Source organism: Echinops telfairi, unplaced genomic scaffold, assembly GCF_000313985.2.
Source record: "Echinops telfairi isolate 266 unplaced genomic scaffold, ASM31398v2 ScPeMD7_7400;HRSCAF=8409, whole genome shotgun sequence".
NCBI lineage: Eukaryota > Metazoa > Chordata > Mammalia > Afrosoricida > Tenrecidae > Echinops > Echinops telfairi.
Genome location: NW_022111300.1, coordinates 33,112,940 through 33,140,120, shown reverse-complemented (window position 1 = coordinate 33,140,120; position 27,181 = coordinate 33,112,940). Strand labels below are relative to the sequence as shown.

General features: G+C 48.3%; 1 protein-coding gene across 3 annotated transcripts in view; it reads left to right on the top strand.

The window, feature by feature from the left end:
* Positions 1-27,181, top strand: part of EPG5 (ectopic P-granules autophagy protein 5 homolog) — a 98,917-nt gene that overhangs the window by 22,284 nt on the left and 49,452 nt on the right. For 2 of the 3 annotated variants that reach the window (XM_013004729.2, XM_045296292.1), the window contains exons 8-23: positions 1,557-1,671; positions 2,441-2,591; positions 5,499-5,654; positions 7,183-7,340; positions 9,941-10,095; positions 11,847-11,987; positions 13,530-13,694; positions 14,716-14,835; positions 16,106-16,365; positions 18,653-18,793; positions 21,078-21,222; positions 21,450-21,647; positions 22,770-22,880; positions 24,441-24,563; positions 25,489-25,655; positions 26,737-26,958. In XM_013004729.2, the coding sequence (XP_012860183.2) occupies positions 1,557-1,671; positions 2,441-2,591; positions 5,499-5,654; positions 7,183-7,340; positions 9,941-10,095; positions 11,847-11,987; positions 13,530-13,694; positions 14,716-14,835; positions 16,106-16,365; positions 18,653-18,793; positions 21,078-21,222; positions 21,450-21,647; positions 22,770-22,880; positions 24,441-24,563; positions 25,489-25,655; positions 26,737-26,958 (2,528 nt within the window). The remainder of the gene's footprint in view (positions 1-1,556; positions 1,672-2,440; positions 2,592-5,498; positions 5,655-7,182; positions 7,341-9,940; positions 10,096-11,846; positions 11,988-13,529; positions 13,695-14,715; positions 14,836-16,105; positions 16,366-18,652; positions 18,794-21,077; positions 21,223-21,449; positions 21,648-22,769; positions 22,881-24,440; positions 24,564-25,488; positions 25,656-26,736; positions 26,959-27,181) is intronic. The other variant, XM_045296294.1, reaches the window with a different exon arrangement.

Here is a 27,181-nt window from a genome sequence, read left to right as displayed (position 1 = left end):
TTGATTTGGGGAGAAGAGAATTGGAACTAAAATAACTTGGTTGGCACTTAATAAATGAGGATTTTATAGCAAGATCACTGCTCTAGAGGGATTTGTAATTGGGGTCTCCTACAGATCTTATGACATCCCATACATCAATTGTATCAAGCATATTTGTACATATATTGCCATTATCATTTTCTAAACATTTACTTTCTATTTGAGCCCTTGGTATCAGCTCCTCTTGTTTTCCCCTCCCCTCTACCCTTGTGACCCCTTGACAAATTATACATTATTATTATTTTCATGTCTTACACTGACTGCTGTCTCCCTTTACCCACATTTTTGTTGTTCATCCCGTCGGATGGGGGTAGGGGAATGCTTTAATGACCTTATTCGGGATGGAAATTTAAGAACCATTTCAACTACTGAAGGGTAGATATGACCCAGATACACATAACATTATATTTCAGTTTTAACGATGAAACATACAACTTTCCTCTAGTTCCTAAGTGCTTCCTCCTCCTACCTCCCCACCCCCCCAACTATCATGATCCCAGTTCTACCTTACAAATCTGGCTAGACCAGAGGATGTACACTGGTACAGATAGGAACTGGAAACACATAATCAGGACAGATGATCCCTTCAGGACCAGTGCCGAGAGTGGTGATATCGGGAGGGTGGGGTGGAAAGGGGGAACCAATTACAAAGATCTACATACAACCTGCTCCCTGGGGGACAGACAACAGAAAAGTGGGTGAAGGGAGACGTCGGACAGTATAAGATATGATAAAGTAACAATTTATAAATTATCAAGGGATGAGGATGGGGGTAGAGGGGAGGGAGATGGGGAAAAATGATCTGATGCCAAGGGCTTAAGTGGAGAGCAAATGTTTTGAGAATGATGAGGGCAATAAATGTCCAAATGTGCTTTACACAAGTGATGCACGTATGGATTGTGATAAGAGTTGTATGAGCCCCTAATAAAATGATTAAGAAAACCCATTATATTTAAATTTTAAGGGGATTTGTCGTACATTTGTGGAACTGAGACTGGCTCTGTCTTGGAGGAAAAGTGCACAGTTTCCCTGTGAGAATCCCACATGGGCACCATGCACATAATATAGCTATTGTCACCCTAGGTCCGAAACTTATTTGTCCTGCCACCACTTTTCAGGAAAACAAAGTGTGCCCCGCTAGTAATTTGTACTATAGCCCTGAAGGAGCCCTAGTGGTGTAGTGGTTAGTGATTAGGCTGTTAACCGCAAGGTCACCAGTTCTAAACCAGCAGCTGCTCCTTGGGAGAAAGATGAGGCTTTCTACTCCTGTAAAAGGTTACTTCTGGAAATCCACAGAGGCAGTCCTTCCCCCGTCCTCCTGTGGGGTCGCTATGAGTCAGGACTCGCTGGCAGTGAGAACCCATCAACCATGATAAAGTGTAGGCATCTGCTCTTGGGGCCCACCGTACTGTTCCAGTGCCTGCCAGGGGGTGGTATTGCCTGTTTTGGGAAACCTGCTCTAGACCCTGGAGTGATCTGCCCGCTTAGCTGACATGAGTGTGCTGCTTTGCCCATAGGATGAAGACCCCGAGACCAGTTGGATTCTCCTTAGTGAAGACGACTTGGTTACCCTCTTCTCACAGTTACCCTTTCAGGAGCTCTTTCAGCATCTTCTCGGCTTCAAGTCAAAAGGTAGGGGAATGTTTTCTGTCATTGGTGAAGCGGCAAGCCTACGGACATGTGCGGGCTCCTGACTCATGGTCCCCTCTGCCCCGCTCTGCTGCAGAGACATGATTGCACCACCTTGATGTTTCCTTCCTTTCTCTTGTGGCTGACATTTCCTGCTTGGTGGTTAAGTTCAAGAAGGCCAACTAGCTTGCACCATTGCCCAACTTCAATGAGTTATTTGAGTTTTGTACTTTGTTGCAAGTTTCCCATTTCACCTTGATAGAGAAGTAAAAAAGAGCTTATCCCCCCACCCCCCTACAAACTTTTTATTGTGAATTGGTTGAAGGTTTACAGAGCTCATCAGTTTTCCATTCAGCATGTCATACATGTTTGTTTCATGTCGTTGATTGCAACCCCCACCTGTAACATCACTTACCTCACTTCCTTCTGTTCCCAGTCCTCCTCCTTTCCTTCTTCCTAACCCTTCTGAACTTTGATCTTGGTTACATGCTGTCCTTTTGATCCTAACCGATCGACCATTCTAAGGAGTAGATGTCTCCCTAGCTTTATTGCTTCCCATTTAGATCTGTCCACTGTTTGGCCAAATACCTACGACCAAACCTAGATGTTTTTGTTGAGCCTCCGGCTGAAGTCGGTTCCAGGCCAGGAGGGGATTGTTACTGCTCATCCACTGGTTTGGCTTCCTCGTCGTCGTAGTATGTATAGCTGTAGCCTTCAGTGTTTGTCCAGAGTAATGATACGTTTTTTTTCCTCCTGTTTGATTAACTTCTAGGTGATTATGTACCTGAAAAGACAAGACCTCAAGAGATGATGAAAATGTTTGCCTTTGCCAACTCATTAGTGGAACTCCTGGCTGTGGGGTTAGAGACCTTTAACAGGGCCCGTTACAGGCAGTTTGTGAAACGCATTGGCTATATGATCAGGTAATCCTGCCATCGCTACATCCATCATCCTCGTTTGGCCCCAGTACTGTTCAACTGGAGTTACAGAATTTAGTGTTGTACTTTATGTCTCTCTTTACCCTGCTAGAAAAGTAAGAATTCTTGTTTTTCTCAGTGTTTTCAGCCAAGATACTGGGTTAATTATCTCAAATTGAAGTGTGCTGTTAGGTAGCTGTGCTTGGAGTTCATCAAGGGCCTCAAGAGGGCTGTGGGGTGGAACAGGAAAGAGCAGGGGTCAGTGGGAATGTGCTCCTGCCCTTTGCTCTCTCTACTCTCTTCTCTCTGAGCTCTTGCCTTGGCACTGTGACTTGGCTGTGCCAAATCGGCAACCGCTTATTTGGTCTTTGCTTCTCTTTCACTTTTTCATTTGGGAAAAAAAAAATTAATAGACTTACCAATTGGTGGCCACGATCTTACACTGGGACAGCCCTGTCGTTTATTGGAGTGGACAGTGTGTTTCCATTTTTGTTATACAGTGTCTGAGTAAATATGAGGGGGCTTCAGAAAGTTCATGAACACCTTTATTACGTTTTTGGCTTTTTAAAAAATTAATAATTTTATTGGGGGAGCTCTTGAAAATCTTATCACAATCCATCATTTAGTTGCATTAAGCACACTTGTACATATGTTGCCATCAACAGTTCCAAAACATTTTCTTTCTACTTGAGCCCTTGGTATCAGCTCCTCTTTTACCCCTTCCTTCTCCCACCCTTGTGAATCCTTGATTAATTATGTTATTATTGTTATTCAATTGTGTTTTAATTCCATTTTTCTATGAACTTTTGGAAGCCCTCTCATATATAGTCTTCCTTAAAAAAAAGAAAAACCAAAAACTTTGTGTGAATTGGGTGGTTTATAGAGCAGATCCACACTGCTTTTGTTTGAATGAATTTTCTAGCATTATTTATGCATTATCAGTATTTCTGTGCTTATTGGGTCATTGTTATGTCATTGTAGCATATAAATATGCTATTTTTAAAAATCCAGAGCAAAACACTTCCCCCTTCTAGATTTCCGCCAGCAAAATTAAAGGTCTTTTTCCCATACTAAGTAGACTTGAATTCACTTTAAATGATAAGCCCATCCACTTTAGAAAGTCTCGTCACGATTACAGGACGCCCTGTGAGGCTGGGGGCTGGGGCAAGGTCCCCTTTCTCGAGGGCTAGAGAGTCTCGTCTGTAGAGAGGAAGGATAGATCAGATGGGAGGAGGGATGGCTGGCAACTTGGAGAGTTAGTTTCTTAAAAGGGGGAAAGCTTATCTGCCTGTTATCTAGATGGTGGTTTTCTGCTTCTGCTTGCTCAAGGAAGGCTGTAAATGCACCCTGCCCTTGGCCAGCAGACAGATTGAGGATTGTGTGCTTCCTGTGCACCAGGGCCACGCCTTCTGGGTTTCTTCTTTGAGTAACCCTTTAGGAACTATACCTGGTCCTCTTCCTGTTTGCAGCTGAGCATTCAGCCTGTGCTTGACTAATTCCCTGTAATACTCATAGTTGAGTATGCTAGCAGGCTGTGATGGAAATTCCTTTCTTTGGTTTCTCTCACATGCTTGCTGTTAGGGGATCAGTTCTAGATGCTTCCCATGCCCTCCCTTGTGGGTCAAAGCCTCTCACTTCAGGTCATCTGTGGGTTCCGTTTCTCACTCACGATCCTCAGGCTTCTCCCTCCAGCACTACCCAGGAGGCCCTCGTGAATGCTGCTCATGCGCTTTGCGCTCCTCCATCCAGCAGTTAGCGCTAAATCTGTCTCCCACCTGGCATCGTTCATGTAGTTAACATAACGCCTTTCACACAGCTCATCGGTTTCTTTCTTCATTTTGTTTTTTTTAACCTTATTATTATGATCTAGGTGAAAGTTCACACCACAAATTGGTCTCCCATTCAACAAGCCATGCATACATTGTTCCTTGACATGGCTGCTGTCCACTCAGTGTGTTGGCCCTCCACCCATGTCCACCCCGGCTTTTGGTTTCCATCCCTCTAGTTTCCTGGCCCCCTTGCCCACTCTTTGCTTCTGGGCAAATGTTGCCCAAACAAGAGTTGATTATTCAAAGCAGCACATTTCTCCCTGGTATTATTTTATAGGCCAGTCCATTATTTGGTTCTGGGATAAACGGGTCAAACAGTGATCTCGGGGAGCACTCTGGTTTCTCTGCCATTCCATTGAGTCTAGTTTTTTTATTTTTATGGAGTTGAATTCTGCTTTACATTTTTCTCCCATTCTAAGTGGGACCACCTTCGATTGCATCTCTTGAATGCACTGTTAGGTGCTACTAAGAAAGAGAAAGATGGCCTGTCACCGGTTTAAACATACCCTCATTGCTCGAGATGAGCAAGTGTGAAAGACGTGTGTCTTTTCGCGCCAATGACCCAGCTGTTTCTCGAATCCAGCGTCTGTCATCACCTCCACTGCTTCACTGGAGTCATGTCTCACCTGAATGTCACAGGGGCCCCTGAACTTGCCTTCCTGCTTCTACCCTGGGCCGCCCCCCCCCCCCCCCCCCCCAGTGTTTGCTCACAAGAGCTGGAGTGCTCCTTCAAATGGTGAGCCAGCTCACGTCACTCATGCTGAGTCCCGTAGAAAAGCCAGGTCCCTCCCAGTGGCTGACAGAGCCCTGTCTGAGCAGGCGCCCTGTCTCATTGACTGCTGTTTCTGGAACATGCCAAACAGACCCAGGCGCCTTTTATGGACTGCTCACTACTAACTGCAAACGCCACGAGAGTGGGGTTGGTAGATTTGAATTTTGTATCACAGCATTCCCTTCAGAACCTGGAAGACACCGAGTGCTCAGTCAGTGTATGTCGAATCATTCCCGGCTTCCAGTATCATCGCGGAGGCACTAACGCTGAGTGAGCCCGTGTAAGTGATGCCTTGCCTGTCTTCATCCTCAGGATGACCCTCGGTTATGTCAGTGACCATTGGGCGCAGTATGTGAACCACAATCAAGGCTTGGGATTGGCCCTGCAGCCCTACTCCCTGGAGAAACTACAGGTTGAGTTTGATGAGCTGTTTTTGAGGGCTGTTCTCCATGTGCTAAAAGCCAAAAGGTAAGTATGATGCTAATTTCTGAGAAATAGCTCCCTGGCTACTGAGAAAGATTGCTGTGAAAGTAATTCACGGACTGAAGTAGATATAGTTTAATAGTGTCATCTTATTTTGCACCCATTTCTTAACTTGGACAAATTCTTGTGCCCTAGTTTCCTTACCTGTCATATATCTCTTGCTGACTGAAATTATTTTTCTTTTAGGCGTGTCAGTCTGGGTAGAATAGAGAAACAAATTCATAGACACTCATGTGTATAAGACAGAGCTTTATCTATACGAGCAATTGAATATTGAGAAAACATCCCAGTCCAGTGCAGATCAAGTCCATGAGTCCGATATTGTCTGATACCAATCTATAAATTCCTCTTCAGACTCATGCAACGCATGCAATGTCAAATGCAGGATGATCATAGTCCAGTGGGTGGAAAGTCTTGTGGATCCTGTGGCAGTGGAACATCTCAGTGCTGGCAGGGGTCTCCGCGTGGCTCCTCCAGCTCTGAGGCTCTAGCGTAGCTCCATGGGTCTTGACAGAAATGTCTTGCAGGGAGTGTATCTGCGTCCTGCCTCCAGCGAGCTATTTATTTCCATGGCACCAAAGGAGGTCATCAAGCTGTAACCTAATTGACAGGCTAGACTCCACCCCTGCACAAATTGACACCAGATTATGTAACTACCACAGGCTTCTTTCCATCTTAAAATGCCTGCATTTTGATGTCTCAGTTTTTCCACTCCTGAACTCTTAGGACAGCCGTGAGCAAGGGAAACAAGGATTAATTCTGTTATACATCCAATTGTATCCCCACCAAACCCACTGCCACCACGTCGATTTTGACCCTTCGCGACCCTAGAGGGTTTCTGAAACTAAACCTTGATGGGAGCGGACAGCCTCATCTTTCCTGTATGAGCAGCTGGCGGGCTTGGAATAATGGCCTGTGGTCAGCAGTCCTTTGCCTAACCTATATTTCCACCAGTGACCTTTACACAGCCAGCTGTCGTGCCTATAGAACAACCCAGCAGGGCGCTTTGCTGTCAGGCTGCTCTGGCTCATAGTGACCCATAAGATAAAGTAGGACTGCCGTGTAGTGTCCGGAGGCTGTAAACCCACCTCTACAGACGCTGACAACCCCAGCTTTCTCCTGAGGAATAGCTGGTGGGCTCGAACCACTAATCTGCTTAACAACCATGTGCTTAAGCACTGTGCCACCAGGCTCCTTTAATGTGCCTTCCGTCAGGCAAACTAGGTGCCTCGTATTGGCACACACAATCTGCTGATTGTAGTTTTCGTGCTGTGTTACTGTAGGATTTTAGGGTTTAGGACTGTTAATAGACTCTGGTCCTCCGTCTCGACACACACACCATCTCTTCTATTCGCATGTGAGGTGCTTATGGCAGGAGCGTGTTACAGAAATGGCTGTCCTGTGATTTAAGAGCTTGCTCTGTTCTCTCAGAGCTGAAAGTCTGTGTACTGCCTTGGTGTGCTCTCGCTGACTGATGCATCAAACTATCCCTGTTCTTTTTCAAAACCTGCAGACTTGGCATCTGGCTGTTTATGTCTGAGATGCCCTTTGGGACCCTGTCCGTCCCCATGCTGTGGAAGCTCTTCTACCTCATGCACCAGGCGGGCTGTGGGAGCCTGGAGAAGCTCAGTGCCACCCTCGCGACGGCCCAGTGCAAGACGTGGCTCCAAGGTACAGCGGGCCCTCCGTGACTGCGTCCGTCCGGCTCTGGGAGGGTGGACCCTGTTGCTCTTGCGTAAAGACTGACGTGGACAGGCTGCTCTTAGTTGTTTTGTTCAAACCCAACGTCAGTGAGTCCCCAGAAGACACTAGTCTAGCTTTTCGGAAGTGCCCTGTGGAAACCACCCTATTTTTACAGTGTGATCCTTAACAAATAGGGTCCAATTGACTTCTAGAAAGTTGTTTGGCTTTTGTCCCCAGTCATTCCCATAATTAAAAAAACAAAACCTCAACCTTTTTGACTGTGAACTCAGTGAAGGTTCACAGAGCACACCATCACTTTGCCTCAGAACCAACACTGACCCAGTGCCTGGCCCGGCTTCCATCATTTCCACACACCCCGCGCCATTCCCCTCTGGTTGAATCTTGTTGCCCCCTTCATCCAAATGATCTCTTAGAGCTGTTTTAAAATTACATTATTTGAATAAATTAGGTAAAGTTATAGGCAGATGTACTTAAAAAAAATAATTTGGCTGAAAACTCGGTGTGATTTGATGTTCTACCACCACCCCTCAGCTACAGAGCATTGATTTGTTTGGATTAAAATGATTTTTAAAAAACCTATGTATAGTAGGGAAAGTGGGGTGGAAAGGGGGAACCAGATTACATGGATCTACATATAACCTCCTCCCTGGGGGATGGACAACAGAAAAGTGGGTGAAGGGAGACGTCGGACAGTGTAAGATATGACAAAATAATAATTTATAAATTATCAAGGGTTCATGAGGGAGGGGGGAGCAGGGAGGGAGGGGAAAAATGAGCTGATGCCAGGGGCTTAAGTGGAGAGCAAATGTTTTGAGAATGATGAGGGCAATGAATGTACAAAGGTGCTTTGTATGGCTTGTGATAAGAGTTGTATGTATGTATAAGGATGTATGGCTTGTGATAAGAGTTGTATGTAAGTATAAGGACGTATGGCTTGTGATAAGAGTTGTATGAGACCCCAATAAAATGGTTTTTAAAAAAAGAATAAACCCACCTATGTATAATTGGATGCCTGCTAGCAGTATTTTTCAGACTAACCCATACATTTTAAAAAAGGGGGGGCGGGTAAGAAACTGGGTAGAAAAACTTGAATCTTGTAAGATTTACAAAGTATCAAGGGGAAATTTTTTTTTTTCTCTTTAGGTTGATATTTTCTGTCCCCTTGACTTTGTCATTTTAAAGCTTTTGCCATCCCTTCTTGACCCTAATTGGCCATGTTAAAAAAGCTAATTAGGAAATTCTTTCTCTTTCTGTAGATGTGTGTGTGTGTGTGTGTGTGTGTGTGTTTTCCCTATACCTTGAAGCATTGTAACTTAGAACAGTAGCCCCAGTTTTCCATATCCTGGGAATGCCCTGTCCTAGCCTCTCACAAACCTAGTTTGGGGATGGGAAATACAGATTGGTAAGGGCCACATGGAGTTATGTTAAAAACAGAAGGAATTTGATGCACTGCTGCTGACTTCTCGTTTGTATACGTGCAAAACGAATTGTGGACTCATTGCCTTTTCAGTGCCCAAAGTTACATCGGAAGAATCCCCCCCCCCAAAACTTACCTCCCTTGTTACACTTGACTTTTGCAACCTCTGGGTTTCTGCCCTGTAATGCAATGTTTGCTCACACTGCCCCCTAGTGACACAGTAGAAATATCGCGGGCACAGGCAATCCGAACCCACTGCTGTCGAGTTGATTCCCACTCGTGACCTCTGCAGAGGACAGAGTAGATGGCCTCGTAGGAGTCCCCAGGCTGTAGTCGTTATGGAGCAGCTCTGCCTGCAGAGCCACGTGTGGTTTTGAACACCCAACCATTTGGTTAGCAGCGAGTGCTTAACCATTGCGCTGCCCTACTGTTTTTATCACATGCGCCTTACTGGTTTTATGTCAGCTGTGGCTTTAGTTGTCAGTCCCTGCCCCATTCTGTCTTGTGGTAAATGCCAGGTCTGTGCCGAGTAGTTAGCTAGTTGGAGTTATACTCAGTAGGGTCTTCATTGGTTTGACTGACAGGCGTCAAGGAGCTTCAGTGTGCCTGGCTCTGGCAGTAGTACGGACTTCGAAGGCGTCTCACCTAATGATGCTGATTGATAAGCCCTGGTGAGATAGTAGTTCCAACCCACCAGCCATTTCGAGGCTTTCTCTTTCAGCCCTGAGGAGCCCTGGTGGCGTAGTGGTTACCATAGCATTGTACTTCAGTCCTCATGGTCGGTAGTTGGAAACCACCAGCAGCTCCGCAGGAGAAAGACTGGGCTCGGAAACCCACAGAGGAGGGCTACGAGTCAACATGGACTTGCTGGCAGCCAGTTTAAGGGACCCACAGGGCCAGTTCTGCTGTCTGACTGGGTCACACGAGACGGAGGGACCTGATGGCTGTGAGCTGAAAGACTCAGAGGCCGTCTCGTCCAGCCTCCTTCCTGAGGCCAGTGGAAATCCATTTTGTATAACATTGAGAGCTTTTGTATCTTTTTAAGCATTTATTTAAAACATTACACCTCTTCCCCATTTGGTAGAGTAATTTAAACTGATGCAAGTGCATTCTCTTCCCTCCCTCATTACTTCTGGATCCGACCCCGCAGATCCAGAGCATTTTGTGAACTTTGAGAAGTGTCTGTCTTCCATGAACAGCTCGGAAGAGATTTGCCTTCTGACGACGTTTGCTCAGATGGCTCAGGCCAGAAGGACCGACGTGGATGAAGACTTCATAAAGATCATTGTTCTGGAGATATACGAGGTTAGAATGTTCGGTTTCAGAAAGAAGCAAAACATGCTGCTTTGGGGTTGTTTACTCGTTGACTCTTTTGAAATTGCTTTTAAAAAAGTATAACTACCTAGCTCTTGATGGTGTATATGGGAGGGGATAAAGAACCAAAAAGAACACCATTTTGCTAGAGGGAACATTAAAAAAGTGAATTGTCCCTCAACTATCTTTATTTTTAATGTAAAAAAACATTTTTAAAATTGTGGTGGGGGTGAAAGTTAATAGAGCAAATTAGGTTTCTATCCAACCATTTATACACATTTTGTTTCATAATGTTAATTGAAATTCCTCCCTGGGCTTCCCTTCCCGCCGTCTGCTCTTTGTTGAGGGCAGTGCTGCCCTTTGGGCCCCTGTGACTGCTTACTCTGAGGAGGATGTTGTTCTTGTCTGGGCTGTCTGTCGTTTACCTGAAAGGTGATGCTCTGGGGTTGAGTTCCCTTCCAGATTCGAAGGGTGTCTAAGGGTAGGTCGGGGGTTCCGCCGGTCTCTAGCAGACCAGTGAGTCCCGTCTTTCCTATGATGTTGTATTTTGCTCTGCTTCCCCCCTCCATTCTTTCCAGAACCCTCTGTGGTCCAGAGCAGAGCAGTGTCACCACGCACAGTCTCAGCGTCATGGAGGCTGGTGTTCACGTGTCCCCTGTCCCCATACGGGTCTTTGCTCATCTTTCCTCCAGACTAGGGGAGACTGAGAGTTGGTGTCTTTGATGGCCGCTTGCCAGCTTTGAAGACCCCAGGGGCAATTCACCACAGTAGGGTATAGAATGTCTTTGTGAACGCTGACTTAGCTGTCCCCTAAGACTGTAGCCCTAAATTCCCAAGCCCCCAAATGGCTCATTACCACAAGGAATTGGTTTTGGCGGAGGGGTGTTTTCGTGACTGTCCTGTTTGTTTTTGCTCTGCTATATGCATGGATGTATTTCTAGCACGTGCAAATATGTATGCAGACAAAGGCTCTCTAACCTTGTCTGTGGTTGTGCTCCTGGTTCCATTCGCCAACCCAGTCCCCTACTGTCTCCTGACATGCGATGGTTGAGTTGTGAGGCACAGACAACCTGGCCCCAACCAGCTCTTTGTAGTTTCTATATTGTTTCCACCCACCCCCGCCCTGGCTCAGTCTTCACCTTTCTACCACTCTAGCTTTGTGGAAACCTGACTTCAAAGCCAAGTGATAGAAAATTCTGGAAAAATTTTAAACCCTGCCATTAATTGCCCATCTTAGAAAAGACACGTTGCCATTCACTGTGGGCTTTTTATTTCGAAAATGACAGACTGGCGTGAAGTCACTGCTTCCTTCACTTCCTTTTGAGCCATTCCTCATGGAGGAGACCCCGAGGATCTTGGGACATGACCCAAAGTGACACCAAAACAACAAAGAGTCCTGTGTGCGTTAGAAAGCGTACGTGTCCATCTACACGCTAGGCTGGTGTGCATCGGCTTATTTAATGAAGAGTTCCTTCAGACTGCCCATGTAAACTCAAGCCAAATTATCTCCCAAGAAGATTCCTGGAATTTGCTATCTTACCCCACTATCTTAGTCCACCAGCAGGAAAATGCCAGGACTGGGTGGTCTGAAGCCCTTTCCAGGGTCGTGCTCTACTAAGCTGTTCGCACACATGTACTTTGTAACCCGGCACGAGGTGGAGGCCCAGGTGGAAATGGAGAAATGAGTTTCTACTGATTATTGGCATTCAAAGTATTCCCCCCACCCCCTTCCGGCCTTTCAGGTGTCTTACATCTCCCTGTCCACCAGAGAGACGTTTTCCAAGGTGGGCCGCGAGCTTTTAGCAGGCATCACAGCTGTTCACCCCGAGATCATTTCTGTCATTTTGGATAGAGTTCGAGAGACCATTGACCAGGTTGGAATGGTAAGAACCTTGCCTTCTTTGGTGGTGGTGGTTTTTAAAAATCCTGAAGTAATGGAACGATGGGGACCGTGGGAAGGTTGTTGGGCATGACTGATCCCTGAAGGTCCAGCGGGGCGAACTTCACTCACGAGCATTGTGCTGCCCAGCCTGCCTGCTGGCAGTGAGTTGCTGCTTTTAAAAAGGTGTGGATCGTTTGGCTTACGTCTCCTCCTATGGACTCGCTGACTCGAGTAGTGCTCTTGACTGGCTCTCATACTTCTTGTGTTCTACACCAGGAAGAAGCAACTCCCGTTAGAAAAGGTGGCCTTAGTTAACTCATTAAAAATGCAAAATTACAAGTAGTCATGTAGGTAGGTAGAGCCAGCCACAGACATCATTTATTCCTGCAGTTGGTCATAACCGTTTTTGTAGTTTTTATGAATGCTTGTTAATAGCTTGCGCGAGACATCATCTATACGCAGTACAATTCAGATGTTTGCAATGTATAGGTCAGTGGGTTCCAGCCACTGTCACTTTCAGAATGTTGTCATCACTTCTCAAATACACCCTCCCCACACACACACCCCGTCAAAGCCTTAACCAACCGCCAAGCTCCCTTCTGTAGATTAGTCTGCTGTGGACAGTTTGTCAGCAGAGTCCTACATTCTCCTGTGGTGACTTGTGTATTGTCATTTGTGAGCAACTCTTTCACTTGGTGTAATGCTTTCCAGGGTCATCCATACTGTGACCTGGGTCCCTGTGGACTTCCTTCCTTGTATGACCAAATGGGACTCCCTGTGTGGCGATCCCTTGAAGCAAACACTGCTTCGTGAGGATTTTGTAATGTGGCTGTGAGATCCTCAGAAGAAGGCTGTCATGGCAAATGGGCTCCAGAGTCTCAAGAGTGGTGGGATGACTCCCAATGAGGTTGTGTTCGCAAAGGGCCCTTTCACGATGTCGCCTCTGCGTCCCCCCTGGCCCAGACCCACCGAGAGTCACCTTTGAAAAGGCCTGGAGACCTGCTTCCACTAGGTCACAGCCCTGGAAGCTCCACGGAGCACAGTCTGCCCCAGCACAGGGTTGCCATGCGTTGGCAGTGACCCCACTGAAACTGCTGACTGCTCATCCTCTGTAACCCAGTGTGGCACAGTGGGTGCCTGTCCCTTGACTTATGATGGCTTTGAATTTGGGCCTTGTTTGTTAGGGTGGTTTTCCTGAAGTGAAGTGTGTACCCAAAGCTAACCTTCACAAGCAATTGCCAAAAATGTGATTCTGATGTAGCATGAGGTTTAATTTATAGTCACACTTGCCATTTCAGGGGTCTAAAAATCAAACAAAACCTCACTTCTTTTTGGGGAAGTTTTTGGCCAGCAGTGTAATGGTGTAGTACTGTAGCAATCACTATCAGGAGCCCTGGTGGTGTCATGGTTATGCATTGGGCTCCCATAAACAGTTACGGTAAACAGTGCCCTTTAGGGTCACTGTGAGTCGGCGTCCACTTGATAGCAGTGAGTGAGTAGCGAGGTAGGATGATTCCCTAATGATTGTTTTCTTTTAAATAAGGTTTCCTTGTACTTGTTCAAAGAATTGCCTTTGTATCTCTGGCGACCTTCTCCCTCTGAGATCGCCGTGATTCGGGACTGGTTATTGAATTATAACCTGACAGCGGTGAAGAATAAACTGGCCTGTGTTATTCTGGAAGGACTCAACTGGGGGTTTGATGGACAGGTATGTGTTGAAACCATTTCTAGAGAAGGTGGGTCCTGCAGACACGTATTTCAAAGACACGCTTTCTGCTAGATCAGGGCTCAGGGTCTTCACTACTGTTTTGCAAAGTGATTTGTTTCTTCAAGGAAGATAAACTGCCCTGCACTGAACAGACCCTAACAGAACACTCCTCAGACCACCTGCATCTGTGGCTTTTTATCTGGCTACTCCTGCAGTTCCTCCTGGTTGCTCTTACTGCTCCCGCTTCCTCCTCTCCCAGCCGTCAGTTTGTCTGGCATGTGATTGCCCCCCACCCCCCATCTTTGGAAGCACTGCTCATTGACGAAGAGGGTGCGCTCTGAGCCAGGCCACCTGGCTTGTGGTCCTGCTTGCACCCCTTCCCGGTGGCATGACCCTGAATGCCTTGGGCTTCCATGGTTCATCTCTGAATATTGATGCTACCAGGACCCACCTCAGGATTGCTGCAAGGATCCCAAAAGTCCAGAGACATAAAGCGATCAGGCTAGTTCCTCGCACACGATCAGTACTCATTCGTGGTAGTGATTACGATTGATAGTTGGTGATTACCAGGGGTTGACTGCCATTTCTTCAGGCTACAAACGAAGGTGGGATAGGAAATTCAGTGGCTTTCAAACAGTATTGCTGAATGCTTAATTTTTCCTGATAAAATAAGGGAATGTGGACTTTATTCATTAAACATTTGCCTGGCTTATGGCAACGCCCTTAATTTACAGCCCAGGTTTTTTTGGAGGTGGATTCTGGGTGGAGTGGGGCTTTAATTAAAAAATAACTTTTTGTCTAGCATGGGAGATGGTCAAGGGTCACACCTGTCTAGGTGCAGTGTAACAGCTCTTGAATATTAACAGTTTTTCCTGCTGCCATGTTATGACCTCACTGTAAGGGATGTGACTTTGGGGAAACTTAGTTTCTAAATCCAAGATCATCTTTTGCTTTTCGTCTTTTGGTTCAAAGGTACCAAATGCCAACATGGTATATTTGTGGTTATTATTATTTCTTAAAGGGTGTCCTTCATCTGAACCAAGCAGTCCATGCAGACGTGGCTCTGATGGTTCTGGAAGCTTACCAGAAGTACCTGGCACAGAAGCCATATGCTGGGCTTCTTTCTGAAAGTATGAAGCAGGTACTTTTCTCTCTTCTGTTTTGAGCATATCAGTTTTTATTGGTAGATACCTGGGGGCTGAAAGCACTGGCCATCAGGGCTCCTTGGACCAGGGCTGGGCAACGTTTTTTCTGCCAAGGGCCATTTAGATATTTTTAACATCATTTATGGGCCATAAGATTATCACCTTAAAAAGTAGCCTGCTACAAATTAGTCAAACATTTAATTAACTCACCCCTAATGTGATGGCGAGAGCCCTGATGGCAGAGTGGTTATGTGTTGGGTTGCTAACAGTTAGGTCAGCAGTTTGAAACCACCAGCCGCTTTTTGAGAGAAAGATGAAGCTTTCTGCACCCCTAAAGAGTTACAGTCTTGGGAGAATCCACAGGGGAAGTGCTGCCCTGTCCTGTAGGGTCCACCAAGAGTCAGAATTGACACGATGGCAGTGCGTGAGTCATGTGACGGCTGGACAGCTTCTCTTTGGTGAGGCGTGTGATGTCAGCTGGCATTGATGATCTCAGCCCTTACCTAGCCCACATACCGCATACTCCCCATCCCTGTTGCAGCTGAGATCTGTGATTAACAAAGTGTTTTGTAACTTTTTTTGAATCGTTTCATTAGGGGGCTCATACAACTCTTTTCTGAGTAACAAAAGTTTTTAAGAAGCGGCCTCCACATGATCATTTTAACCTCGCAGCTCCTGGTGGTGGTAAATGTTTGGGAGCTCTGAAAGCTGCTTATTAAACTGGGGATAGTTTGAATTTGGCCATAGCGGGAGTTTGTATCCCACCAAAATTGGCTGACACCCACCCCAGCTGAATGGGGATCAATTTTGATATCATTTCTCATTTGTTTGAACTGACTTAGATTAGGCTCACAAAGTGACTCACTCCTAAGTAGAAGTGGTCAGTTGTGGGAAATTGCTTTTGCAAAAAATTGCTACTAAGGATACACACACACACACACACACACACACACACACACACACACACACGAATTGCTACTAAGGATACACACACACACACACACACACACACACACACACACACACGAATTGCTACTGAGGATACACACACACCCACCCACCCACACACACCCACACACACCCACCCACCACCACCACTACCACCACCACCACCACCACCTGAGAAATTGCTTCAGATGTCGTGTAGTAAAGGTGACTTGAGTCACTTAAGCAGTATTTCCTCCTGGAGGTGAAAGGAGATGGGTGGGTGAACTTACGGATTTAATTGATGTGATTGACGTGGTTTAAAATAAATACTTGTTTTAGGTTTCATATTTGGCCAGCATCGTGCGCTATGGAGAGACACCTGAGACCTCATTTAACCAGTGGGCCTGGAACTTGATCTTGAGGTTAAAACTGCACAAAAACGATTATGGACTGCAGCAGAATTGCCCAGCTGTCCCCTTCTCCAGCATGGTCCCCGACATGACAGAGTCACCCACGTTCCATCCTCTCCTGAAGGCTGTGAAAGCAGGCATGCCCGTGGGCTGCTACCTCGCCTTGTCCATGACAGCTGTGGGCCACAGGTACAGGACAGCAAATCCCCCGGGTTGCCACTTTTGCTGTGGTCACTGGTTCTTGGCTGTCATCTTTCACACCTCACAGATCTGAACCCTCCCCCAAACCTGTTTAGGGAGAATTGAGGGTCCAATAATAAACCTTGGTAGCTTTTCAAGGGCCAGTGCTGCCCCGTTGACACAGGACACATTTGTACCAGCTTATCCCCTCATTATAGCATACCCATGTTTTCATTGCTGTGGAGTGGATGCTGACTCATAGCAATGCTGTAGGACAGGGTAGACCTGTCCCTGTGCATTTCTGAGACTAACTTGTTACGGGAGTAGGAAGCCCCATTTGTCTCCTGAAGAGTGACTGATGGTTTCAAGCTGCACACCTGGCTGATCACAGCCTGATGTATAACCGCTGTGCCACCATTTAGGTGGGGATAAAGGAAGTCATTGTTGGCATCAGGCACCCCAGGCAAAGCCCTATGAGGCTGAGGCCAGATTTGCTTCTGTTCTCAGCCCACTCTTCCACTCTGAGCTGGGCGTAGTAATTCATTGTAATTGTCACACAAGTCCTGGTTTACTAAGGAATTCACATGTTACAGATGCTCAGGACACAGTTACTCAGACAGGATAGCCTCTTCTCAGCTGTGCCCACAGGCAGACCTCTCTCTGGTTGTTGGCCCCTGGGCCTCTGGCCAGTCCATGGTGTTACAAAGCCAGGACATGCCCCAGAGGGCATGCCTCTTCATCTTAGGCCTCCGCCCAGAGGTGCGCAGCTCTAACTTGTGGGCCAGCAAATCTTCCTCCCCCAGTTTTCTGGAGGCAACCCACTTCACAAGCCAGCTTCTTTCCCGATAGCATTCAGCTCGCCTCGCTCTCTTACCTGGGAAGTCCCTGTGAATACTCTGGCTCTGATGCTGCAGCCGCTCCTCCGGAGTCAAAGCTGTCTCCTGGACCAAGGAAGCTCAGTGCACAGGGATCTCAGAATGAAAGGATGTGCCCTACTCCTGGCTGCAAGAGAGCTCCCCCTGCCTGCTTCTCAGACGGTTCCTTTTCTACCCAGCAGGGTGGCATTCCCAGCCAACCAGCGGTTACCAATCCTAACTGCATCCTGTTGGTGCCTTACCCAGAGCCATCAAGAAAGGTCATTCGGTGGGCATTACAAAGGCTCTGGCCAGAAAAGAGAGCTGTGTCCTTTGTGAATGTTCTAGGACACTGTCCTTAGTTTGTACAATCACAGTTTTGAAATCATTGATTTCTGTTCCCATTGGGATCCTTTCTCCTCTTGCATTTTATATAAGCAGCGGGAAGAAATCACAGGGCCCGTGAGATCTTATTTCTTAGCCAGATACCCAAGTTCACACCCTCTGTCTAGCATTCGAACATGATTCAGACACTCTTTGCCACTCCAGAGGAAGCATGGCCTTTCGTCCAGTGGCCAGTCACATGGTCATCGTTCTCTTGTACAGCTGTGCCAGAGCACGTGGCATGTTCAGAGTTCTTGCAACATTCTGTTCCTGGTGCTCTGTGTTCGCACAGTGGCGGAGACTTTCTCTTTCTTGACCCTCATCGGCATTGTCTTTGACATCCGTAATTCTGCCGACCTTCTCTTCAAGGAAGTCCAGGTTTCCCCTCACTGTCACCCAGATTCCAACTCAGCGTGACCCTATAGGACAGAGTAGAACTGCCTCTGCGGGTTTCTGAGGCTGTAAATCTTGACAGGAGCAGGAAGCTTCATCTTTCTCCTGAGTTTGAACTGCTGAGCTCGCATCTACTGTGCCACCAGGCTTTTACTGTTAGGTCATTTAAGGCTTTTCAGCCTCTATCCATTACCCAATTCCACATCTGCCAGTGAAGAAGCAGTCCGCCCTTTGGCACCAAATTGTGTCTCTCATCAGCTGTTGTTAGATGGCATCTTCTGCACAGCAGAATGGAAAACTGCCCAGGCCCTGGGCCATCCTCGCAGTTGTCTTAGATCTCGTGCTGCTGTAGCAAAAACACAGTCTCCTCTGATCCTGTCTCTTAACAAGGCCGCCCTTTCCCAAATGAGATTGTCACCGTCGACATAGAGGTTATATTTGTAGCACGTTTTGGGGAGACACGCTTTGGTTAATACCAAAGCACCATTCTACTTCCAGAGTTCTAGGTCTAGTTCTAGTCCAGAGTTCTGGTTTAATGTTTCCTTGTGAAAACTGGGCAAAGAAAGACTTGTCGGAGCCCAAGGAACTCAGGGCAGGATGCCAGCTGGGACATGGCTTCATGAACTGGCCACCTGTGCCCTCATTGTCCTCTCCTTTCTCTACAGCATTGAGAAGTTCTGTGCGGAAGGCATCCCGCTGCTGGGGGTTCTGGTTCAGTCGAGGCATTTGAGAACCGTGGTCCATGTCCTGGATAAGATTCTTCCTTTATTCTACCCGTGCCAGTATTACCTCCTGAAGAATGAACAGTGAGTACCCTTCCTCTGTGGCAGGATCTGTGGAGAGCAGCTCCGCAAGGCGAGTGACTGTGGCTGTTAGTTTCGGAAGTGGAATCTGGGAGCTGCCATTTCAGTGGTGGTTTTTAGGAGACGGAAAACCCCAGTTTAGAATGCAGGCGGTTTGATGATCCTAGTTGTCTGATCAAGAGTGTGCTTGGATTGCTTATATGTGGTTAGTATTGGAAACATCTGGCTTGTTTCCGTTGGATTCTGGGAAGAGTGCTCCCAGCATTAAGCAGAGATGGCTGTGTCCAAGCAGCAGTAATGAACATGACACATTGTGCATGGGACACACATAGACTGGTTTGGAATTTACAACATGCAGGCTGACGCCAGAGCGCTGTAACAAAGATGGGGGACCACTCTCCGGAGTCTCTCACTCCCGATTCCTACTCACAGCAACCCTAGAGGACTGGGTGGAACTGCCCCGGTGGGTTTCCAAGGGTGTCACTCTCCATGGGAATAGAAAGCCTCATCTTTCTCCTGAGGAGTAACTGGTGGTTTTGAACTGCTGACCTCGCAATTGGCAGCCCTGTGTATAACCACTACGTACCAGGGCTCCCTTCTATGGAAGGTAGAGGATATTTATTGGCATACAATGGTCAAGTTACATGGGATATTAGGATCCCTGACGGCAGGTGAAAACCCAGTGCAGACCAGTGTCATCAGAAAGGTCTGTGTTGACTGCATGCTTGGGAGGGAGCGGGGCTTCAGAGCCTCCTATGAACTTTAGGGTTCAGCCAGGGCTGATGTTGGCCCCTGAGGACATTTGGTAATAACCAGAAGACATCTTTGGTTTTCATGAACAGCTGGGAATCGTGGTATTGCTGGTATTTTCTGGGTAGAGACGGGCTCTCACTAGACATCTTACAGTGCACGCAGTACAGGCCCCAAAGAATTGCCAGGCTGCTCAAATTGTTTCTCTGTCTCTCTCGCCGGGTTCTGCTTCTCCTGTGGCAATGCCCTCTGGAGGGCCAGGGCCTGTGCCTGTCTCTTGTGCTGTGTGGCAGCCCTACATCACCCGTCACAGCTCCCGGTCCTGGCTCTGCCCTCAGACACACGGGGCGTCACCACCTCTGCAGAGAGCATAGTTACCAATTTTAAGATCTGAAGGAACACGCCAGGGTGTCGTGAGAAAGGTCTGTGAGTTAGGCATCTTTTAGGTGGGGGTTGCTTAGGGACGCACTGAGGAAGGAACATTGTGCGTGAGACGTCAGGAACGGGTAGGGGCTGCCAGGTGAGGTGGGGACGGAAGAGCTTAGTGAAGCCCTGGGAGAGCAGAGAAGGGAGCCTGGGCACCGAGGCCATGATTGTGAGCGCAGCCCTGAGAGCTCCCATGGCCCACCCTGTGTAAAGATGACCCCAGCATACGCCCACCGGATGGCGCTGTGGTGGGCAGGGCTCTCTAGAGAAACAAAACCAGGACACAGATATGGGTAGGTTTGCACAGCAAGGACTAGAGCAGCCAATTAGTCCACACAGCAGTACAGAGGGCTCAGTTCAACTCATGAGGCCTCTTGGGCCCAAGGTCAAGGAAGCAGACAGCAGAGTCCTCCCTGGGGCAAGGCAAAACAGAGGGTGGGTGGAGGGGAGGGCGGTCACCAGCAGTCAGTACCTCGGGAGCTTAGCTCACCAGAGAGCAAGAGAGAGAAGGGGCAGGCCTTGTAGTGCCATGTATCCCTTTGCCCTCCAATCAAACTGCTCCCTGATTAATCCCACCTGTTCCTATTGGCCAGGTTGGCACCATAAACCTACCTATCACGGATGTGAAAGCCCTTCTGCAGCTATGTAAAGATGACCCCAGTCAGAGCCCACCAAATGCTGTGAAAGCCCTCCGCTCTTCTTGCTGGCAGTGAGGTAGCACGGTGGTGTTTGTGGCTTTTCCCCCCAGTGCTCGTTAATTGCATGTGTTTCTGTGGCGTGGTTAGCGACCCTGTCACACAGAGTAGAACTGCCCCTGTGAGTCTGAGACTTTTGAAAGGAGTAGGAAGTTCTCTCAGAATGGCTGGTGGCTTCGAACTGTTGACCTTTATGGATCACATCCCAACGTGTACCCACGATGCCACTGGGGCTGGTATGCATCTGCAGGCACACCCACACCTACATTTGAGAAACGTTCCCTCAGAAATTCCGGGAGCTGTCTTGGGAATCCTCCACAGAGCTCTGTTCTGTGGCCATTTCCCGTGCCTGTTCCCGGGAAGCAGCGTGCCACAGCCAGCCTGCTCTCTCCTGATGGAGGTCCTGTTGCTTGCAGGTTTTTGTCGCACTTCCTCCTGTTCCTGCACCTGGACAGCGGTGTCCCTCAGGGTGTCACGCAGCAGGTCACCCACAAGGTGGCGCAGCACCTGACGGGAGCCAGCCACGGGGACAACGTGAAGCTGCTCAGTGGCATGATCCAGGTCAGGGCCCTGCACCCCTGCACTCCCCACACCCCACACCCCCTCGGCAGGCTTCCCAACCAGAGATATCTGTGTCGGGGTCCTGTCAAGCCTGGCCTGTGTTCAGCATTGGGCGTTGCAGTGGAAGCTGTTACCATCATGCTAGTGGTGGTTTAGATGGTGGGGCAGTGCGAGGATGGAGGCCAGCTGCTACCTGTGCTCCATCACCTCAGCCTTCTCTCCCACAGGCACACATCTCTGTAAGCACTCGACCCCACAAGGTGGGCCCTGTTGCTGTGCTGGAGTTCTGGGTCCAGGCTCTTATAAGCCAGCACCTATGGTACCGAGAACAGCCCATCCTCTTCCTCATGGACCACTTGTGTAAAACAGCTTTTCAGCTGATGCAGGAGGACTGTGTGCAAAAACTACTCTACCAGCAACACAAGGTAAGCCCGTTAGATCCATGGGATCCACAGCCCGCTAGCACGGAGCCCCGTGAAATTAGAAGAAAGAGCACCTTTCAGAATGGTGTGGAAGGGCCACCTGCCCTCTTCTGAATGCAGGAGGCGGGGAGAGTCTCGCCACCAGTGTCACCAACGCTGATTACTGTGCGCATATGTCTTCTCTCCAAGTGTGTTTGACCGCTTCTCCCAGCTACCTCTCCCAAGGCACTCTACTTCCTAGCTGGCCCGAAACCTTTACTAGGGAGGTCACAGGATTGATTCAGGATGCAGTTCTTTGATCAGCACAGTTATCCAGCCACACTCACAGGCAGGCCTTTCCCTGGCCAGTGGCCTCTTGGGCTGGCCCACCCTCTAGGGCTGGGGCAAGTGTCTGTTACAAAGCTCTTTAGTTGTACTACTGAGCACCTGGAGGCAGCAGCTCCACCAAGCCTGGCTGCAGGCACTTGGTAGGTAAGTCTTGCTCCGTGCGCTGTGATTCCCACAGTGCCGCCTCCTGCGGGTCTCCTGCTGCTGCGGCTGCTCCTGCGCCGGGCTCGCTGCTCACCGTCTTGTGCGGTGTTCACCATTACAACTCTCTGTCTCCTTAGTCCCAGAGCTCGATGCTGGCACCCGGGGCCCAAACGACATTCTTGGCTCTGGCTCTTCTTTCTTGATGGTAGTGAGGCCACATTCTACTCTGGCATGGGCTCTCTTTGAACCCTAGTGGGCTGGGAGAACTTACAGGTAGTTCCCTCTTTAGGGTTTCATATGCCGTGTTTGCACGGTCCTACCCATGCAGAGGTCCCTGCACCTTATTTACATGACCAGTAAGCTGTCCAGTCCCTCTGAAGGGCCACAGATGTATTGGCAGGTCTCAGCCCAGACATAGTGTGAGTGTCACAAAGGCCATGGCTTTCAGGGCTGTGTGTGGTGATTCAGTACACATCGCGCCCCAGGAGAACCCGCGTATTCCATTTCTCTGTAGCCGGCTGTCCGGACTATCACTGCTGATGGGCTAATTATTGAAATCTGGGTCTTATCAGAATCTTCTACTACACTGAGACAACTGCTGATACAGCTGAAAGTACCGCAAGTTTCTGTGCTCTGTGCCTTGTCCCTTCGTAGAACGCTCTGGGCTACCACTGTGACCGCAGTCTGCTCTCTTCCTTGGTGAGCTGGATCGTGGCTGGCAACATCACTCCGTCCTTCGTGGAGGGCGTGGCCTCGTCCACCCAGGTAGGAAACCCCCAAAGCAAGGCGTGACTGTTTGTTAGCTCTGTGACCTTTAACATTATCATCCTGACGAATAAATTCTAATAGCTGTGTTGGGCCCAGTTGACTAGAGAAACAAATCCAGTGATACTCATATATGTGTGAGAAAGAGCTTTTGTACAAGAAGTTATTATACATCAAGAAAACATCCCAGTCCAGTCCAACTCAAGTCCATAATGATACTAGTCCATAAGGCCCACTGCAGACTCATGCAGCCACAGGCTAATCTTGTAAGCTCTTTTGTCCAACAATGTCCGTGTGCCCGTCGTGGCCCCATTCCCGCTTCTGTAGTCCCACCTCTAACAGTGATGTCTTGATTTTCCACCAGTCATGAGTTTGTGACAGCCCCCTTTGCTCCATACCTCACATCACAAGCACCCTGACCGGATCCCCAGATGTCATTTTGACCTCGTGCTAATGGCTCCCCTCATCGGGGTGATGTTTCTGTGTCTTTGTGTGGTCTTTGCTTTCTTAATAAATGTCCTCCTTAAATTATTTTTTGAATGTATCTGTGAGTTTACATGTAATGTTTTCAATGTTCAAGCACAGAGATGAGCTTTATAAGGATACCGATAATAAAAGGCAATGATAATGAAAATAAAGTGAGGTACTGACTTATACCTCCTTCAGGCCCCACACTGTTACGTAGACTTGCACACATTTGAACCAGTGTCCCCTCTCAACAAATTCTACTTCACGATCATCTCACCTGCTGCCCTGTGCACTTTTTAATCATTGAAACAGTTTCAGGTCTTTTCTTGCCCAAAAGATCGCTGCCCTTCTGTGGATTCTGACTCAGTAGTGACCCTGTGGGTGGGTGGGATTGCCGCTTGGGTTTCTGAGAGTGTAAATCCTTAGGGGAGGAGAAACGAACTGCTGACCTGTGGTTAGCAGCCCAGTGCATAATTAATACACCTCCAGGGCTCCTTCCTTGCACTAACGTGAAGCTAAGTAAGAACGGTATGCACCTGCTCAGACTCACCCACAAATTCCACTTAAAGACACAGGAACCGGTTTTGTTCAGAACCAGGGACCACCTATATTTGACTAAGTCAAAAACGACGGCCCAGTTGTTAGGACAAATGCCTGCTCTGAGTTGGAAAGACCTGCATTGAGTAGGATTCCACCCGCTCTCTTGTGGCTGCATTCCTACTGTGACGCTGCACTCAAACCGTGCTCACTCCTCTTTCCCTTCGCTACTGACATGCGAGTCCTGCGTAGGCGCAGAGCCAGTGTCTGCCCGCCCCTTTCCAGTCTCTCAGCCAGCGAGCAGAGCTCCTTTCACTACCAAGGGACCCTTTCCACAGGAGCTTGGTGTTTTCCAGTGATTGATCTTATCTGAATTCATACCCGTGACCATCGGGATGGAGATAAAAGTTTCCCTCTCTGTTACCTTTAGAACCTGTAAATGCTGGCCGAGGGTAGTGATAAGATTGTCAGCCCGAGGACTGTCAAGATTGCTTCGTCATCCCGAGGTTGCTCGCTCGCTCGCTCACTCTTTTCCTGTACCCGGTGTCGTTGTAGGTGTGGTTCGCCTGGACTGTGTTGAACATGGAATCCATCTTTGAAGAAGATTCCCAGCTCCGAAGAGTTGTCGAAGGGGAATTGGTTATAAATTCTACTTTTACCCCTGACCAAGCTCTGAAGGTGCAAATAGCTGTTCTGCACTTGTGTGGTGAAAGGTGGCTTATACTTAGTGTCGATGGATGCGTGTAGCTCTTGAGCTTCTGTGCTTTTTGTTGCTGTTGCGAATGCTTGGAAAGCACATAACCAAACCCGTAGTTAATTGTAGAATTGCCCAACGTTTATTTAACAAGAGCCACAACCTGCGGGCTGGGTGGTTTTCCCAGGTGAAGGTGATTGTCCTTATTGTAAAGTAAGTGGGTTTGTGCCGTGTGCACTGCTGTCCCTGGGAGGGTGTATTCCTGAGTCTGGAACGCAAGCCAGGAGTTTGCTCATAATACACAGAAGCTTCAGAAGGTTCATGGAAAAACAGAATTGCAAGATATATGGGATTTTCTCATGAGCTATTTGAACCCCCTTTGTAACTCCACAGCTGACCTTTAGTCTTGAAAATATTGAGGAAAGTTGATGTATTCCTTTAGAATTCATAAGAAGTCCCCACAGGATAGACTTGGCTTTGAGGGGAATTTATCATTCTGGAAAGGTCTTTGAAAATTTCAGATTTTTGCGAGACCCGTCAAGCTTGATCGTCAAGTTGACTTTGCCCCCTGTCACCCTGCTCCCTGCACTCTCGTGTTTTAAATGCAGCTGAAGCTCAGGGATGGGAACGAGGCAAGGCTTGCTTGATGGCTCTTGCAGCCCATTCCCCTTTGGTGCTTTGGGAACGGTTTCGTCAGAAAAACAAAAGAGCTGTCCTGTTGTTCTGCTGCCAGGGAAGTGGATGTGTTCAGTAGTGAGTGGAGGCTGTATGCAACATAATTTTTCTCCTACCAAAATGAAAAGAATGCTCAGTGTCACGTTTGAGCTGGTTTTCCCGCCGCGAGGGCGCCGGCTGTGCTGGCCGAGTCATGAGTCACACCCGGGTGGCTCACAGTCTCTTCTTTTGTAGAAAGCCCAGGCCCAGCTGAAGCTCCCCATTGTCCCGTCCCTCCAGCGGCTGCTGATTTACCGATGGGCCCACCAGGCCCTGCTCACGCCCTCTGACCACCCTCTGCTGCCACTCATTTGGCAGAAGTTCTTCCTCCTGTATCTCCACCGCCCAGGACCACAGTACGGGTAAGGTGCTCAGGGTTCCCCCGTGTCTGAAGCCACTCCTGCCTTTGTTTGCATGTCGTGTTTCTTGTGTGATGTAAGTCAGAACGGTTGTTGGGTGAGGAGTGGGGTGAACCACGACCAGACTGTGGCAGCCAGGGGGCCGTGTGTGCGTGTGTGCTGGGGTGTCCAGCGTTTCAGCTGCCTGCCTCGAACCAGCTCCCTGGCTCCGAGCTCAGTCCCCGACCCACTCTTCATTCCCTAGTCCGCTCCTTTGAGACTGTCAATTCTTCTGTTACCTGCTGCAAGGGCTTCAAGCGCAGGGCTCATCTTTAATCAGTTTTCTACCTCTCAGTGGTGATAATACCTTGATTTTGGTGTCACATTTTATTCTTCTGTTTTACGTGCACCCGTATCGTTGGGCCCTCTCATAAGACCCTTGGGGATAGGGACGGTGAGGGCTAGTTTACTGCCTGAGCCCTGGAGGTGCTGCTGGGTGCACGTTGGAGTGCCAGCAGCAAGGTTGGTGGTTCAGCACACCAGCTGCTCTGGAAAGATCGGTAGCCTAGGAAACCCATGCGATTTGCTTTGCGTTCTAAACGACTTGATGGCAGCGGGGATACACAGAGCACAGGCCAGGGGTGGCCACATTTGAAAGGGAGTGGTTTGGACCCACCGTCGGCACTGGAGCAGAATGTCTTGGTGATCTACTTCCAGAAAGATGGCATCCAGGAAACCCTGTGGCATTTGGTTCTACTCTGTAATGCCTGGGGTCTCTAGAAGTCTGAATCAACTCTATGGCAATGGGTTTATATATTTGTATTTGGTTACATACCAAAAAACCCCAAACTCATTGCCATCACCTGATTCTGACAGGGTAGAACTGCTCTTGTGGGTTTTCTAGTAGAAAGCCTTCTGTTTCTCCCATGGAGCATTTGGTGGCTTTGAACTGCTGACCTTGTCTGCCGTCAATGCTCAATGCATAACCGCTACACACCACCAAGGCTCCTGGTTGTACACCCATAATCAGTTGACTTGCTAATTCACTGCCACTTTGGGCCATGATGTTATCGAAAACTTATAGACCTATGCTTACATTTTTAAGGTTACCCATAGATGGTTGCATTGGAAGAAGGTTTTTTCAAAGCCCCGCGCACATCACTTTGTTGAATGACATGAAGAGGCGCCTGACCGAGGTGGCTGACTTCCACCATGCTGCGAGCAAGGCCCTCCGAGTTCCAGCAGAGGGCAGCGAAGGACCATGCCAGAGCCAGGCGGGGACCCCGGGCCACCTGACTTCTCCGGAGCTGCACGCAGAACTCGTGAGGTAACTAGTCCTTTAGTCCAGCACTGCCCTGGGGCAGTTTGGAACCCTAGTGCAAGGAAGAGACTGGATGCCTTTGCAGTGATTCAAAAGCTGCATTTGCAGCAGCATGTGAAAGTGATTGGGATTGGTTTGTTAACTATTCAAACAATGTGGGCAGACTGTGAAGGGGCCTAAAAAGTTTGTGGAAAATGACATATCTTTCAACTCCATTTCCCCTCATAGT